The sequence below is a fragment of the Vulpes lagopus genome, chromosome 21 (assembly GCF_018345385.1).
Source record: "Vulpes lagopus strain Blue_001 chromosome 21, ASM1834538v1, whole genome shotgun sequence".
In the NCBI taxonomy this organism is placed as follows: Eukaryota; Metazoa; Chordata; class Mammalia; order Carnivora; family Canidae; genus Vulpes; species Vulpes lagopus.
In genome coordinates this window covers 25034510-25048610 of record NC_054844.1, presented here as the reverse complement: position 1 = coordinate 25048610, position 14101 = coordinate 25034510, and the positions used below count along the sequence as shown (strand labels likewise).

At 39.8% G+C, this 14101-nt stretch overlaps 1 protein-coding gene across 3 annotated transcripts in view; it reads left to right on the top strand.

The window, feature by feature from the left end:
* The window catches only part of TM7SF3 (transmembrane 7 superfamily member 3), a 37967-nt gene that overhangs the window by 6799 nt on the left and 17067 nt on the right, over nucleotides 1–14101 (top strand). For 2 of the 3 annotated variants that reach the window (XM_041736546.1, XM_041736548.1), the window contains 4 exons: nucleotides 3755–3903; nucleotides 8026–8176; nucleotides 10722–10842; nucleotides 11654–11825. In XM_041736546.1, coding sequence (XP_041592480.1) covers nucleotides 3755–3903; nucleotides 8026–8176; nucleotides 10722–10842; nucleotides 11654–11825 — 593 coding nt within the window. The remainder of the gene's footprint in view (nucleotides 1–3754; nucleotides 3904–8025; nucleotides 8177–10721; nucleotides 10843–11653; nucleotides 11826–14101) is intronic. The other variant, XM_041736547.1, reaches the window with a different exon arrangement.

Genomic DNA, 14101 nt, shown 5'->3' with positions numbered 1-14101 from the left:
TAAGCTATACTCACAGTGATACCTGTTTTCAGGACTCCCCTACTTACCTTATCAGTTGTTTAATAATATATTTTTTGATTCTCTCTTTTCTTATTTTTTTTAAGATTGTATTTATTTATTCATGAGAGACACTGAAAGAGAGAGAGAGAGGCAGAGACACAGGCAGAGGGAGAAGCAGGCTCCATGCAGGGAGCCCGACATGGGACTCCATCCCAGGTCTCCAGGATCACACCCTGAGTGGAAGGCAGACACTAAACCGCTGAGCCACCCAGGGATCCCTCTTACTGTCTTTTTAAAACGCTGTACATTTTGGTTCTCAAAGTATTTCTGACTGCGATTTATTTTCACAACCCTGTGTGATAGGTTAAGGAAAGGTTAAGAAAATCTTTACACCAAGACTCTGCTAGTTGATAACTTTAATCTCTTCCAGGGCCTTTTTTTTTTTTTTTTTTAAGATTTAATTAATTTATTCATGAGAGATAGAGAGAGGCAGAGACACAGGCAGAGGAAGAAGTAGGCTCTGCGCAGGGAGCCTGATGCAGGACTTGATCCCAGGGCTCCGGGATCACGCCCTCGGCCAAAGGCAGATGCTCAACAGCTGAGCCACCCAGGTATCACTGTTTCAGAGTTTTTAAAGCTTTTGGGTAGAGTTATGATTTAAGGCCTGTGTAACGGGGGACAAACATAGATTACCTGAACAGTTTCTAAGGTATACTTAAGGGCAAATTTAGTGAGCATTACAGAAACCTTGGATAACATTTATGAATTTACCCGTCCCAGTTTTGATCACAGTACCCAATAGGCAGAACAGGTACTTCATAGATATATGTAAAATAGAGAAAAGGAGGAAAGAAGGGGAAAAAAAGAAAAATGAAAGACTGAAAATGTAACTAGAAAAGGCAGCTGGTAAATAAACTGAGTGCCTTACTTGAAGCTAATATTATATTGTAAGATAAGTTGGGATCCCTGGGTAGCTCAGTGGTTTGGCACCTGCCTTCCCCCCAGAGTGTGGTCTTGTAGTCCTGGGATCGAGTCCCATATCGGGCTCCCTACATGGAGCCTGCTTCTCCCTCTGCCTGTGTCTCTGCCTCTCTCTGTGTCTCTCATGAATAAATAAATAAAATCTTTAAAAAAAATAATATTATACTGTATGTTAACTACATTGGAATTTTTAAAAAAGCAAAATAAAATATTAGTTGGGTGCTTTGAACAGTTAAAAAGGATGGAAATCCAGATAGTTCCTAGGAAAACAAACATACTACTCTTAGTTTGACAAACTAGAATTTGTGGATATTTTTAAAAGACTTGGAAGACAGAAGATGGGACCAAAAGTAAATTATAATATGTGCTACGTTTTTAGTGCCATTTCCTGAGACCCACTTAATTTTATGTATAATTTGATTTCCTAATAAAATAATCATAATGATGGGAAGGCCTGGAAAATGTAAAAATGTTTTCTTTATAAATAGGAAAAAAATCTCCCTCACATTTTCTAGACTTCCCTTTCTAGATTCTATTAAATACTTCCTAATATTTTTATTTTACTCTGGCTAGAGTTTTGTTCTACATTAAACTTAAAATGTGTTTCTGCTTACATAAATAGGAAATATACCATCTTCATTTGTCATTGTTAGCACTATTAAAATTTTCCCTGGAGTTTTAGAAATAAACCATAGCCACCAGTAACTTTTTTTCTATCAATTATAAAAAAAATTATGAAGCTAATATAACAGCACAAGGTTTGGGGAATTTATACAGAATAACCTTTGATCTCAGGCTAGCATTATTTATATGTTCTGCTTGGCTTTCTTGGTTAGCCATTGTTGATAGTCCCCCCCCCCCCTTTTTTTTTAAATCATCTAGCTGGAATACTTGTGTTAAAAAAAAAAAAAAAGAGTATTGAAAATTAGCCTATTTGGGAAATAGTACATAAAAGTGAGTTTGAAATTGTTTAATGTCTAGAGTGTTTTCCTTTACCACCCACTGACTCTTAACTTCTTTCTAAAATAAAACGACAATAGTTGCACAGTGGGACTCTGGTGACTTATAATTTACCTCATTAACTCTGTTTCATCTTTATTAAATTTAAGTCTTTTTTTCTATTTGTAGAGTTGAAATACCCACCCCTCCCCCTGACTGCTTATGTAATGACTGGGAGCTCCTCTGCTATTTTTGCAGAGAGATGCTGACTATAGGGTAGAGGATGGGATGGGCGTCCAGGACCACACAAGTAAAAGCAACCTGTTTAGTGGAATGTTTGAGAATTAGGTTGATGAAAGAAAGAACCAGGTGCAGCTAGGAGAAGGACACAGTGAGTGGTTGAGTGAAACACAAGAGGAGGCAAGACAACAAGACAAATGAGGAAGGCCTACGTGAGGTGCTGCAAAACTAGTGTGGACTCGGCACCTGGGTGGCTCAGTGGTGAGCATCTGCTTTTGGCTCAGGGCGTGATCCCAGGGTCCTGGGATGAGTCCCGCTTTGGGCTCCTCTGGGGGAGCCTGCTTTGTCTCTGCCTCTCTCTGTGTGTGTCTCTCATGAATAAATAAATTAAATCCTTAAAAAAAATTATAAAATAGTGTGGACTCTGGACTTGGTCCTTAAACAAAAAGCTCCTTTTTCCAGAATGCCTATGGTTCATGACTGTATGTAAAGTACCTAGTATGGGCACTCGAGATTTTTGTCAGTGTTGATGGCACCTTAACTTTGCAAGCTAGGTAAGATAGTCCCATTTGACAAATGAAGAAATTGAGCTTTAAGGGAATTAGATAACCTGCCTAAAATAGCACAGCTAGTAATTGGTGGGATAAAATTGAAGCACCCTGTATCCCTATGGCCTGGGCTGACTTCAGAATTTACTAGATCAAGTTCTGTTTTTAATTAGAGTGTACTCACAATTTTTAGTACTTCCTTAGGGTTGTTAAATCCTGAAATTCAGGGCCTCTCTTTTTGTTTGTTTTTATTTTTTTTAAAGATTTTATTTATTTATTAATGAGAGACACACAGAGACGCAGAGACACAGGCAGAGGGAGAAGCAGGTTCCATGCAGGAACCTGATGTGAGACTCAATCCCAGGATTCCAGGATCATGCCCTGAGCCACCCAGGCATCCTGCATTTGTTTGTTTTTAAAGATTTTATTTTTTTTTTATTTGAGAGAGAGAATGGAGGGAGGGGCAGAGGGAGCAGGAGAAGCAGACTCCAAACTGAGTGGGGAACCAGATGTGGGGCTCAGTCTCAGGACTCCGAGATCATGACCTGAGCCGAAAGAAGGCAGATGCTCAACTGACTGAGCCACCGAGGCACTTCTGTTTTGTCTCTTTTTAATAAAAAAAAAAAAAATTGTAAGTAAACTTTAAGCCATATTTGGGACTTGAACTCATGACGCTGAGACCAAGAGTCACATGCTTTACTGACTGAGCCAGCCGGGCACTGCCCCTGGGTCTGTTTTGAATGGAATTGTTATGGCTGCTTGCAGTGGGGAATGTTTCTGGCATCTTGGACATCTTGAGCACTTTAAGTATTGTTTGCATCTTTTGAAATACTTTTCTTACATTTTTAGTGCTCCGTTCCACTATTTACTGGCTGCTTCCCCTCCTTAAGCTTAATTGTCCTCATCAGTAAAGTAGGGGCAGTAATAATATATATCTCTCCAGCTTTTTCTGAGGATTAAATTAGCACACGTATGCTGTGTCTGTGATTTCTACAAATTGATATTACAAGTGCAAATGTTACAGTGAAATGTTTCTCCCATTACAGGTGTTCTTGAATTTTCCATAGGGAAGTTTAGATACTTCGAGCTCAACAGGCCAGAGGACGCCATTTTGCGTCATATTTCAAGCAATGTCTCTTTCGTTATTTTCCAAATTCACTCACAATATCAGAATACAACAGTTTCTTTCTCTCACGTAAGTATGAAAAATTATTTCTGTAAACACCAGTTCCATGTTTTGGGATCTTGTATTTAGTAGAAACATTTTTTTTTAATTTTATTTATTTATGATACAGAGATAGAGAGAGAGAGAGAGAGAGAGAGAGGGGCAGAGGGAGAAGCAGGCCCCATGCACCGGGAGCCCGATGTGGGATTCGATCCCGGGTCTCCAGGATCGCGCCCTGAGCCAAAGGCAGGTGTTAAACCGCTGCGCCACCCAGGGATCCCAGTAGAAACATTTTCAATTTGATGCCTCTTTATGTTTGACACTATGTCCTTAAAAGAAAAAAGTCAAGATTGGATCCTGTCAAGGTAGTGGTTTAGACTGGCTAAGAGGTAAATGTGTAAGGCCTTTCTTGAGTGTGGGGACCTCTTACTTAAAGAAGGGGTGAGAGAGTGCTGAATCTGGAGGGAAAGTAGCCTCTACCAAATTCTCCTGGCTGCAGTTAAGCTTTAAGCTTATGATTTTTATCTTGTTTTCTTACTCTGCTGGGTCCTTAATGACTTTTACCTTTGAATATTATTTATTGGGTTTCCATCATTGTTCAGCCATATAGTATTTACTAAGTTTACTAAGACCCTTGCAGGATCACCTTTATTTGTGAAGTCTCATGGAAACAAAAGAAGCCCAAAATTCAGGTCGTTTAGCCCTGTGCTCAGCCTCCTGTGTTTAAGACTCTATTTTATTTTATTTTTTTAAGATTTTATTTATTTATTCACGAGAGACAGAGAGAGAGAGAGAGGCAGAGACACAGGCAGAGGGAGAAGCAGGCTCCACACAGGGAGCCTGACGTGACTTGATCCTGGGTCTCCAGGATCATGCCCTGGGCTGAAGGCAACTCTAAACCGCTGAGCCACCTGGGCTGCCCAAGATTCTTATTTTAGAGATCATCACTAACCCCTTCAACCTCAACCTCACCTTTGGGAAGTTTTTCAGATGCCCTGGATTAGCTTAACCCATTAAGAATCTGCCATTTATAGTAACCTTTTATAAATCTATTTATATTCAGCCTATATGACCCCTTAGACTAATAAATGAATTTCACTCTGTATGAAGTCATGCTGCTCTTTATTTGTCCTCGGCCTATCTTGTTATAAGCCTGTCTTTTAATACTCTGGAATTTGCTAAACAAAGCAATTCATATTGCTTAGTCTTAGTCCAATTCATATATATTCTTTTTTTTTTTTAAAGATTTTATTTATTTATTCATGAGAGACACAGGCAGAGGGAGAGACAGGCTCCACATAGGGAGCCCAATGCAGGATTCGATCCCGGGGCTCCAGAATCACGCTCTAGGCTGAAGGCAGGTGCTAAACCACTGAGCCATCCAGAGATCCCCCAATTCATATATATTCTATAGGCATTGGTCATATTATCTTTCAAACTAAATGTTTTGCATGTTTTTATTCTTGCCTTCCTGCGCCTACCATGAATTTTGAAATTGTGTGTTTGGTAATTTAGTAGACTAGAAATGGAAGAGTTTGATCAAGGAAGAGGAAGGAATGCATTTTGTTAATTTCAAGAGTTAACAGTGTTTATGACCCCCACTCAGATTTTGTCTGAGTTCTTTGCATCCTGAGCAGAAATCAAAGCATGTTAAATATCTTTTTTTAGAAGGAAAAACCATGCTAGTTTCTCAGGGAAGCCAACCTTTTTTTCTAGCACTAAATTTAGAAAGAAACTTGCTATTCATGCCCTTACATAGAAGACCTAATAAAATGCTACACAGATGATTACCTTCAGAACATCACAGGGAAGACAGCATTTGAAGGAAGAGAAAGGATTGGAAAAAAGGCATTTATATTTTTTGCATGCCTACTAGGGGCTGCAAGGTTAGTGGTTCTTAAGCTCTCCTGGGGCCATAGACTTTGAATCTGCTAAAATTGGAAACTCTACACCCATCACACTGTATGGATACATTTGTATAATTTCATGGAGACCTCTGGAAACTCATTGAGCCTGTGGGGCTTCTAGTTAGCATTTAGTTTTCCATATAATTAATTTAATTCTTACAACAGTTCAACAAAGTACTTATAATGCATGTTTTTACATTGGAGGAAACAGAGCTAGTAATGTTGACAAAACTACTGTGACTGAAGTGGCCTGAATGAACAGCATGTTGGGCCTCACTTTTCATGCAAGGCGGATCTTAGTTATCCCAAATTATAATAATGTTTCTTTCTTGGGCTGCCCTTACTTCTCACTGTATTTATACTACTGAGAAGAAGATGACCAGAATTGCACATAGATCTAGAAATGAGTGGTCTATGTGAAGAGAGCAGTTCCTGTTTCTTCTACCCTTCTAGAAGAAGCATGGCACTTTGGTTTTTTGGGTTATCATAGCACTTGGTTCTTTGAAACTGTTGACACTGCACTGGGTCATTTAGTATTTGAATCATTTTCCCTTACGCTTGTCAAATTGAAGCCCATCTGGTGTTTTTTTCTTCCCGTTTCCTTAGCTTTAACAAAACACTCTGAATCTACTATCTCTTAACTTAGTATTTTGTAATTCAAAAAGTTTTCCAAATGGATGGCATTAGGGGATGAAGGAGTGGAGGGGTGTGAGGGAGGATTAGAAAGGAGTGAGAAGAGACTAAGTTTGCTTACTATCCTGATTGTGATGATGGCTTCATAAGTGTCTGCGTATATCAAAACTTATCAAATGATATTCTGTATGTGTAATTTATATGTTGATTATAGTTCATTAAAAAAAAAAAAAAACACGAAACTTTCCAGAAGCTGAATTCTTTAGGGGCAGGGATCATGTTTTTGCTTTCATAGTGATAAAGTTTTGTTTTTCTTTTTTTACAAGTTTATTTTTTATAAGTTTATTTGTATTTTAAAGATTTTAGGGGATCCCTGGGTGGCGCAGCGGTTTGGCGCCTGCCTTTGGCCCAGGGCGCGATCCTGGAGACCCGGGATCGAGTCCCACGTCGGGCTCCCAGTGCATGGAGCCTGCTTCTCCCTCTGCCTGTGTCTCTCCCTCTCTCTCTCTCTCTCTCTCTCTGTGTGTGTGTGTGACTATCATAAATTTAAAAAAAAAATAAAAATAAAAAAAATAAAATAAAGATTTTATTTATTTGAGAAATGAGTGGTGGGGAGGGGCAGAGGGAGAGAGAGGGAGAAGCAGGAAGTCTGCTTCCTGCTCAGCAGGAAGCCTGATGCTGGGCTTGATCCCAGGACCTGGAGATCAGGACCTGTGGGGAAGACTGATGGTTAAGCAACTGAGCCACCCAGGCGACCCCGTAGTGCTAAAGTTAATTTATATATTGGACTTACAAGATGGAGGCTGCCTTAGTGGCCTGGCCCAGTTCATGGATCTATTTACACCTGAGTCAGCTTGCACTTATGGGTAACGCCTGTCAAGGAAATCTAACATGACAGTCACCTTCCTCCATCCTCCAACTCTGCTCTAGCTTGCTTAGCTCTAAGAGAATAGGACTGTCTTCCTTATAAGGAAATTCCTGACCTCCTAGCCAATTATCCCCTGTTTCTGTTTTGCTTCTTCTACACTATGAAACTTACTTTTTGCCTCAAATCCCTCAGGTACTTCTTCACTGCTTATAAGGTACTGTACTCCCCTAATCTTGTGTTGTTTTCCTTGAATAAAGGACACCAGATTCTTTACTGAATTGTTTTGTTATTTGACAGTCTTAGTTCTTGACATAGTAAATCTTAATTTGGGGAATTGAAAAACTTTGAAATTTCACTGTGCATCTGCTATTCCTATCAAAGGTCATATATTTAACTAGTTCTTCCATGTGTATGCATGGGTCCCTGCAGGTAGAGATGAAAAGAATTCTTTATAAGGAAGGTCTGTGTTTCTTCCTTCTTGTTTTGAGAAGGCTTGGAATAGGACATGCATAGTAGATCCAGCTTGGATTTTTTTTTTTAAGATTTTATTTATTCATGAGAGACACAGAGAGAGAGAGAGGCAGAGACACAGGCAGAGGGAGAAGTAGGCTCCACGCAGGGAGCCCGACGTGGGACTCGATCCTGGGTTTCCAGGATCACGCCCTGGGCTGAAGGCAGCACTAAATGGTTGAGATATTTTGCTCAACTCCCTATTCATGATGACTCTTTTCTATCTTATTGCAGACTCTCCTTCCCAATACTTCAGGAACAGGCACTGACAAAGGACTGGTTTTCATTCTTAGACCAGAGGAAAGTATGTGCACTTGGTACTTGGAGACTTTAGATTCTAAGCCTGTCCAAAACATGGCCATTCCACTCTCCTACTCTGAAAGAGGTAACCTTTCTGTCTTCAACTCCCTATTAACTCTCCAGAATGTGGAACTTATTCATGAAAATTCAGGGGAAAATATAATCCTTTTAAAAGTGTTTATTGCAAGTATGATATATTGAATCAAAGATTTTAGCAGTGAGGGAGCCAAAGAATTGTGTGATGATTAAAAGCTCAGGTAGGGGTATAGGAGAATGTAGTCCTTAATTCAAGAAAAATTTAAGGAGCCTTTGGAGAAGCAGTAACAGAAAGGCAAGAAACAGTCCTTAACACTTTTAGCTGGTTATTCTAGGCCAAGGAAGGCATGGAAGAAGAATGGAGAGTATTTGGAGAATGGCAGAATGGTGGGTGTGGCTGGAGCCAGAGCATGAAGGGCCTTGTATATAATTTGAGGTTTGCATTCTACTCTGAAGGAGCATAAAGAGTTTTTAAGCGGAGGAATGGTATGCATTTCATCTGTCAGAAAGTTAACTCTAGAAGCAGTGTGGGGAGTAGTTTGGAGAGGGCATAGCAAGGTCAAGACTCTGTGTACCTTTAAGGGCTCAGAGTGAGAAGGTGTTTGGGAGGTAGCATTGATGAGACACAATGGCCAATGATCATGGATTATACAAGGGAGGAGCGTAGGCTTCCCATTTGGGCTACTAGGAGATAGTGATGCAAAATAGGATTGAGATAGAGTTGTGGTACTGGACAGTTTAGGCAGTTGGGATGGGGTAGATTGTGACTTCAAGACACCATGAATCTGAAATGCTCATAGGAAATCTGGATGGAAATGTGTAGTAGGGAGGGAGTTTAAGGGTGTGGAGTAGAGACCCGAGGTTAGATGTCCGCCTGAAAGGTTCTGTGTAAAAGCCATAGAAGTAAGTAAGATGGTCCAGGCATGAACTTAGAGATTTAAGGGGAAAAATAATAGCAGATGCTTTCATAGTGCCTACCCTGTATCAGGCACTGTTTCTCGGCGATGCTAACTGCTGAGGAATAAGCATAACGCTACAGAGACAAGGAGGCAAGAGAAGAGCCCGAGATTCTGCTTTAAGTAAGGAGAGGTAAATAGCACATTGCAGAGGTCAAGGAAGTGATTGAAGGTGTCTGTATGATGGTGCAATGAAAAGTCAGCAGGGGCCTTTAGTGAGAATCATTTTAGTGGCACATGGGGATAAAAACTAGATTACAGTGATTGAGGAGTCAAGGTGAGGTGAGGAAATTTAGGCTACTCTTACACAGTGTTCTGTGTTGCAAACGGGAATGACCTGATAGAAAATCATAGACTGGGTTTTCATCAAGGACAGTGTACAAAGAAGTATTAGAAACAGTAGAGCTTCCATTACAATGCATATCATTTTCCCGGGTGTGGTAAAGATCTGTAAATGCAGGAAAAGGAGAGTATGAAAGAGGAGCAACATTGAAACATATGGACATTGAGTTTCCCGGTTCCAGATCTGGCTATCTGGCTGGGGCAAGTCAGCCACCAGAATTCCAACAGTTGATAGAAACCAGGACCCAACTATGGGAATGATTGGATGGGTGTATGAAGTTGAGACCTTGTAGATCTTTAAATTGGTTTACCTGGACCTATTCTTATTTTAGCCTTTCCACTTGAGTCCACTGTAGACAGTTGTTTGCATAGAATTGAGCTCATGTCAAGTGACTTTTTTGTTTTGTCATGCTTAAGGTCATGAATACGATTCCTAATAAGAAAAGAGGAGCTGTTTTAGCCACATTATTAATGTAAATGAAATACCTAAAATATGTATTTAATTAAACATCCAAATGTTATTCCACTGCATGGTCATGGGGCTCTTTTGAGGTCTTTTTTATTTTTACTCTTTTATGTGCACACAAAGAGTCTTCCAGCACTGAGGATGACACCATCTTTCTTCTTGTTGAAAGAAACATGTAAAAAGTGAACACCCCTTTCTTTACTACTTATGGAGTTCCTTTACTCCTTGGTAGTGTTTTTTCCCCCTCTATCCCTGTGTTCTTAAGCTCTTTTTATGAGATTATAGACCCCAAAATCTAATAAAAGCCTCTCTCCTTAAGAAATTCACACATTCAGCCTTTGACATACAATTTCAGTGTTCATGAGATCCTCAAAGCCAGTTTTTGGTACCAGCTTAAGAATATCTATCTCTAAATCTTTTCAACTCTAGAGCAGGGGTTGGCAAACACAGACCATGGGTCAAAGCCTGTTTTGTACTTCAAGTTTTATTAGAAACTGCCATGTTCCTTTGCTTACATATTGACTATGGTTGCTTTCCTGCCCTGAGGACAGGGTTGAGTAGTTGCCACAGAGAAACCATCAGGACTGTGAAGCCTAAAACATTCATCATCTTTACAGAAAAGTCTTGCTGACCTCTATTGCAAAGCCCTTAACCTCGATTAACTTTTCCCTCTTTAACCTCAGTTCATGAGGTGGTAGTACAAAACCAGAAGCTCTATTATGTTTAACTTCTATATGGAAAGTTCTTATAAAAGTAGAGTTCTGTTTTTCTGAGTACCATTTGAATATATAAAAATTCTGTGTTGAATAACTTCCTTATTTTTCATCCAGATCCTGTCCCTGGAGGCTGTAATTTGGAATTTGATTTAGATATTGATCCCAACATTTACTTGGAATATAATTTCTTTGACACAACTATTAAATTTGCCCCAGCAAACCTAGGCTATGCAAGGTATGTCTGTGTCCTATCTCCTAATACTGCTTTTAGGACATGCATGACTAACTGTTGTGTAGATTTGGTGAACTCTCAAAATCCATGGTTCTCTTTAGTAAAATGGGATTGTTTAATCTTTTTTGGAATGGAGGCAATTTAAGCATTGCAAAATACTTGAGCTGCCACTTACCAATAATACTGTCCCCCTCCATTCTTAGGAAGAGCGAGATGTTGACTCTCTATTGTGAGCTTAGAAGTACGTTTAGTTTCGGTAAAGAGTTTTGAATATGGAAAGCATTCTGAAGCCATGAAGCACTCGTATATTTTTGTCAGGATTTTATTTATTTATTTATTTATTTATTTATTTATTTATTTATTTATTTATTTATTTTTAGGATTTTATTTTTTTAATTAAAACTCTGCCTTAGTTTCTCCTTTAATAGTAATGATAGCTAACATTGAGAAACATTTGAATGCTGTCTGTCATTCATCCATAGTGCTGAATGCTCTGTGTTCTTTAATTCTGGCAATTTTAGGAAGAAGGGGTGGTGGTTCTTATTTTCCAGAGTGGTTCACTAAGGGTTGCTGAGATTATGTGATGTGCCCACAGATGCAGAGCTAACAAACAGCAAAGCTGGCATGTCACTCTGGGCCTGACTGACATTGACATCTGGTTATTAAACCATACTGCCTCTCACTATGCTACTTTTCTTCATAATGCCAAAATTGGAATCAATGGCAGAAGTTTGAAATTTGAGCTTTTAGTTCCTTTTATAGATGGGACATGCACCACAAGAGACTGATGTTCAGTTTTGTTGGTTGACTTTAGAGGCACAGATCCTCTGCCGTGTGACATTGGGACAGGACGGGACTCTAGGTGGAGGTTGCTGTATGATGTCTATCAGTATTTTCTGCCCGAGAATGACCTCACCCAAGAGGGGTTGCTAGAGCATCTGCAGAGGATGGCTGAGGTTCCTCAGGTGAAGGCCAATGCTATCAAGGTAAATCTGGTTCTTATAATTTGTGTGGCCAGATTGTTGACACTTTTATAAGACTTGAGAAGGGGAGAAGCTACCAGGAGCTTATTTCTTTACTGTTTCCTTGGTCTTCCTGGGGTTCTCACTTTATTCTCTTTCATTTTGTTATCATCTTGCTAGTAATTCCCAAGGTAATGTTGGGTTCTGCGGAGGTGCATGCAAATTATGTTTACATTTTAGTTGCTGTCACATACGTGACCTGGTAATATTGAGCTATGGATGGAAGGGGGTGGTGATTTTTCTATGTACTCCTGTAAATATTAGATAAAAATTTTTGGCGAGTATAAAAATTATACTGTTCTGAGGAAAAAAACAATGAGAAACCATTTAAGGGTATACACATTGTCATTAATATTTTATTTATTTAAAATATTCTATTTTTATTTATCTTAGAGCAAGCATGCATGTGCATGTGGTGAGAGGGAGGAGGGGAAAGGGAAGCAGCAGACTCTGTGCTGAGTGTAAAATCCCCACCTCAGGCTCGATCTTACTACTCTGAGATCATGACCTGAGCCAAAACCAAGAGTCAGCTGCTTAAGCCACTGAGCCACCCAGGCACCCCTGGCATTAATATTTAAACCCAAACTCAGAAGTCTCTAACTTGAAGCAAAAGTTTTCTCTGACCTTTTGAACCCCTGTAAATTCTTGGAATATCAAGTGTAGGGTATGGACCAGCAGCATTTGCATCACCTGGGAGTTTGTTAGAATTGCAGATTCCTTGGCTCCACCCCAGACTTACTGAATCATAATTTGCATTTTGAGGTCCCCAGGTGATCCCTATGCATATTAAAATTGAGGTTCATGCTATAGATCATTTTTGTGGAGGACAGGATTTATGTCTTAAAAGATATCTGATTGCAGTCTAATATAGAAGTTCATCCTTCAGTCTAATGGTTTGTGGGTAGAGTTTTTCTGACTGCTCTGATTCTTCCCAGAAGGTTGATAGGTGACCAGATTATATAGAAGGAAGTGGCTGAAACAGGCATATATGATTAGCCTACGGCCTCAGTCTGTTGCAGAGCAAGATCTCATATTGTTGCCCTGTCACCTAGGATGTCATGATCACATGCTAAGAAGGAGCCTGGTATAAGAAAATTCATTGTACTTGTTTACAAATTGCTATCATTAGAGGAGACTCCTATACCAAATTACTCTGGAAATCCATCCAGGGAAGGAATTTATATTGTCTTTTTTAAAGGATGTAATTCATCTTTGTTGATGAGAGAAGGATTTACAGAGGAATTCCAGTCAGTAAATGTAGAAGGAATAATAGGATTAGAAAATCACCATTTTCTGCCCTCAGTGAAATAATTCAGGCAAGGATCAGCAGGTGAAAGACTGTTGGGGAACAGGATATTTCCACCATGCTCACATTAATACTAATTGCAAAGGGAAAAGTTACTTTTCCAGTGGAATGATCTGATGGTCATTAGATCACAGGTAGATCATTAGATAAGACCACATCTTATCCATGTGGTCAGTGAGCTTCACCGATAGCAGGTTAGCTTGCATTGTATGCTCATATGACACAATCTGACATCATCACCACCACTATCATCTATGAAGTATTCTAGCAAAGCATGTTTAACCTGAATTCAGTCATCAGAGTTCATGTTTACAGGAAATATGTGGCATAAAGGAACAAAAGTTGGATACCTTTGAGCATACTCTGACAAATCCAGACTGTGGAATGTTCTATAAGACAACTGCTCTTTAAAAAAAAAAACAAAAAACAGGGAGAAAGAGAGAGAGCATGAGCAGGTAGGTGGTGGGGGATAAGCAGCAGAGGGAAAAGCAGGAGAGAATCTCAAGCTGACTCCAGCACTGAGTTTGGAGCCTGACAAGGGGCATGAGGAGAGGCTTGTCAAGGGGCTTGATCTCACAACCCTGAAATAACAACCTGAGCCAAAACCAAGAGTGGGAGGCTTAACTGCACCACCCAGGCACCTCTTAAGATTTTATTTTTAAGTAATTTCTGTACTCAGCCTGGGGCTCAAACTTATAACTGTGAGATTAAGAGTCACAGGCTTTACCAGATGAGCCAACCAGGTGCCCTTGCGAGCTGCTCTTGGGGCACCTGGGTGGCTCAGTAGGTTAAGCAACCAACTCTTGATTTCAGCTCAGGTCATGATTTCAGGGTCATAAGACTGAGCCCTATATTCGGCTCTGCATTGTACAGGAAAAAGAATTTGTCTCTCCCTCTCATTCTGCCCCTCCCATCCAAAAAAAAAAAAAAGACA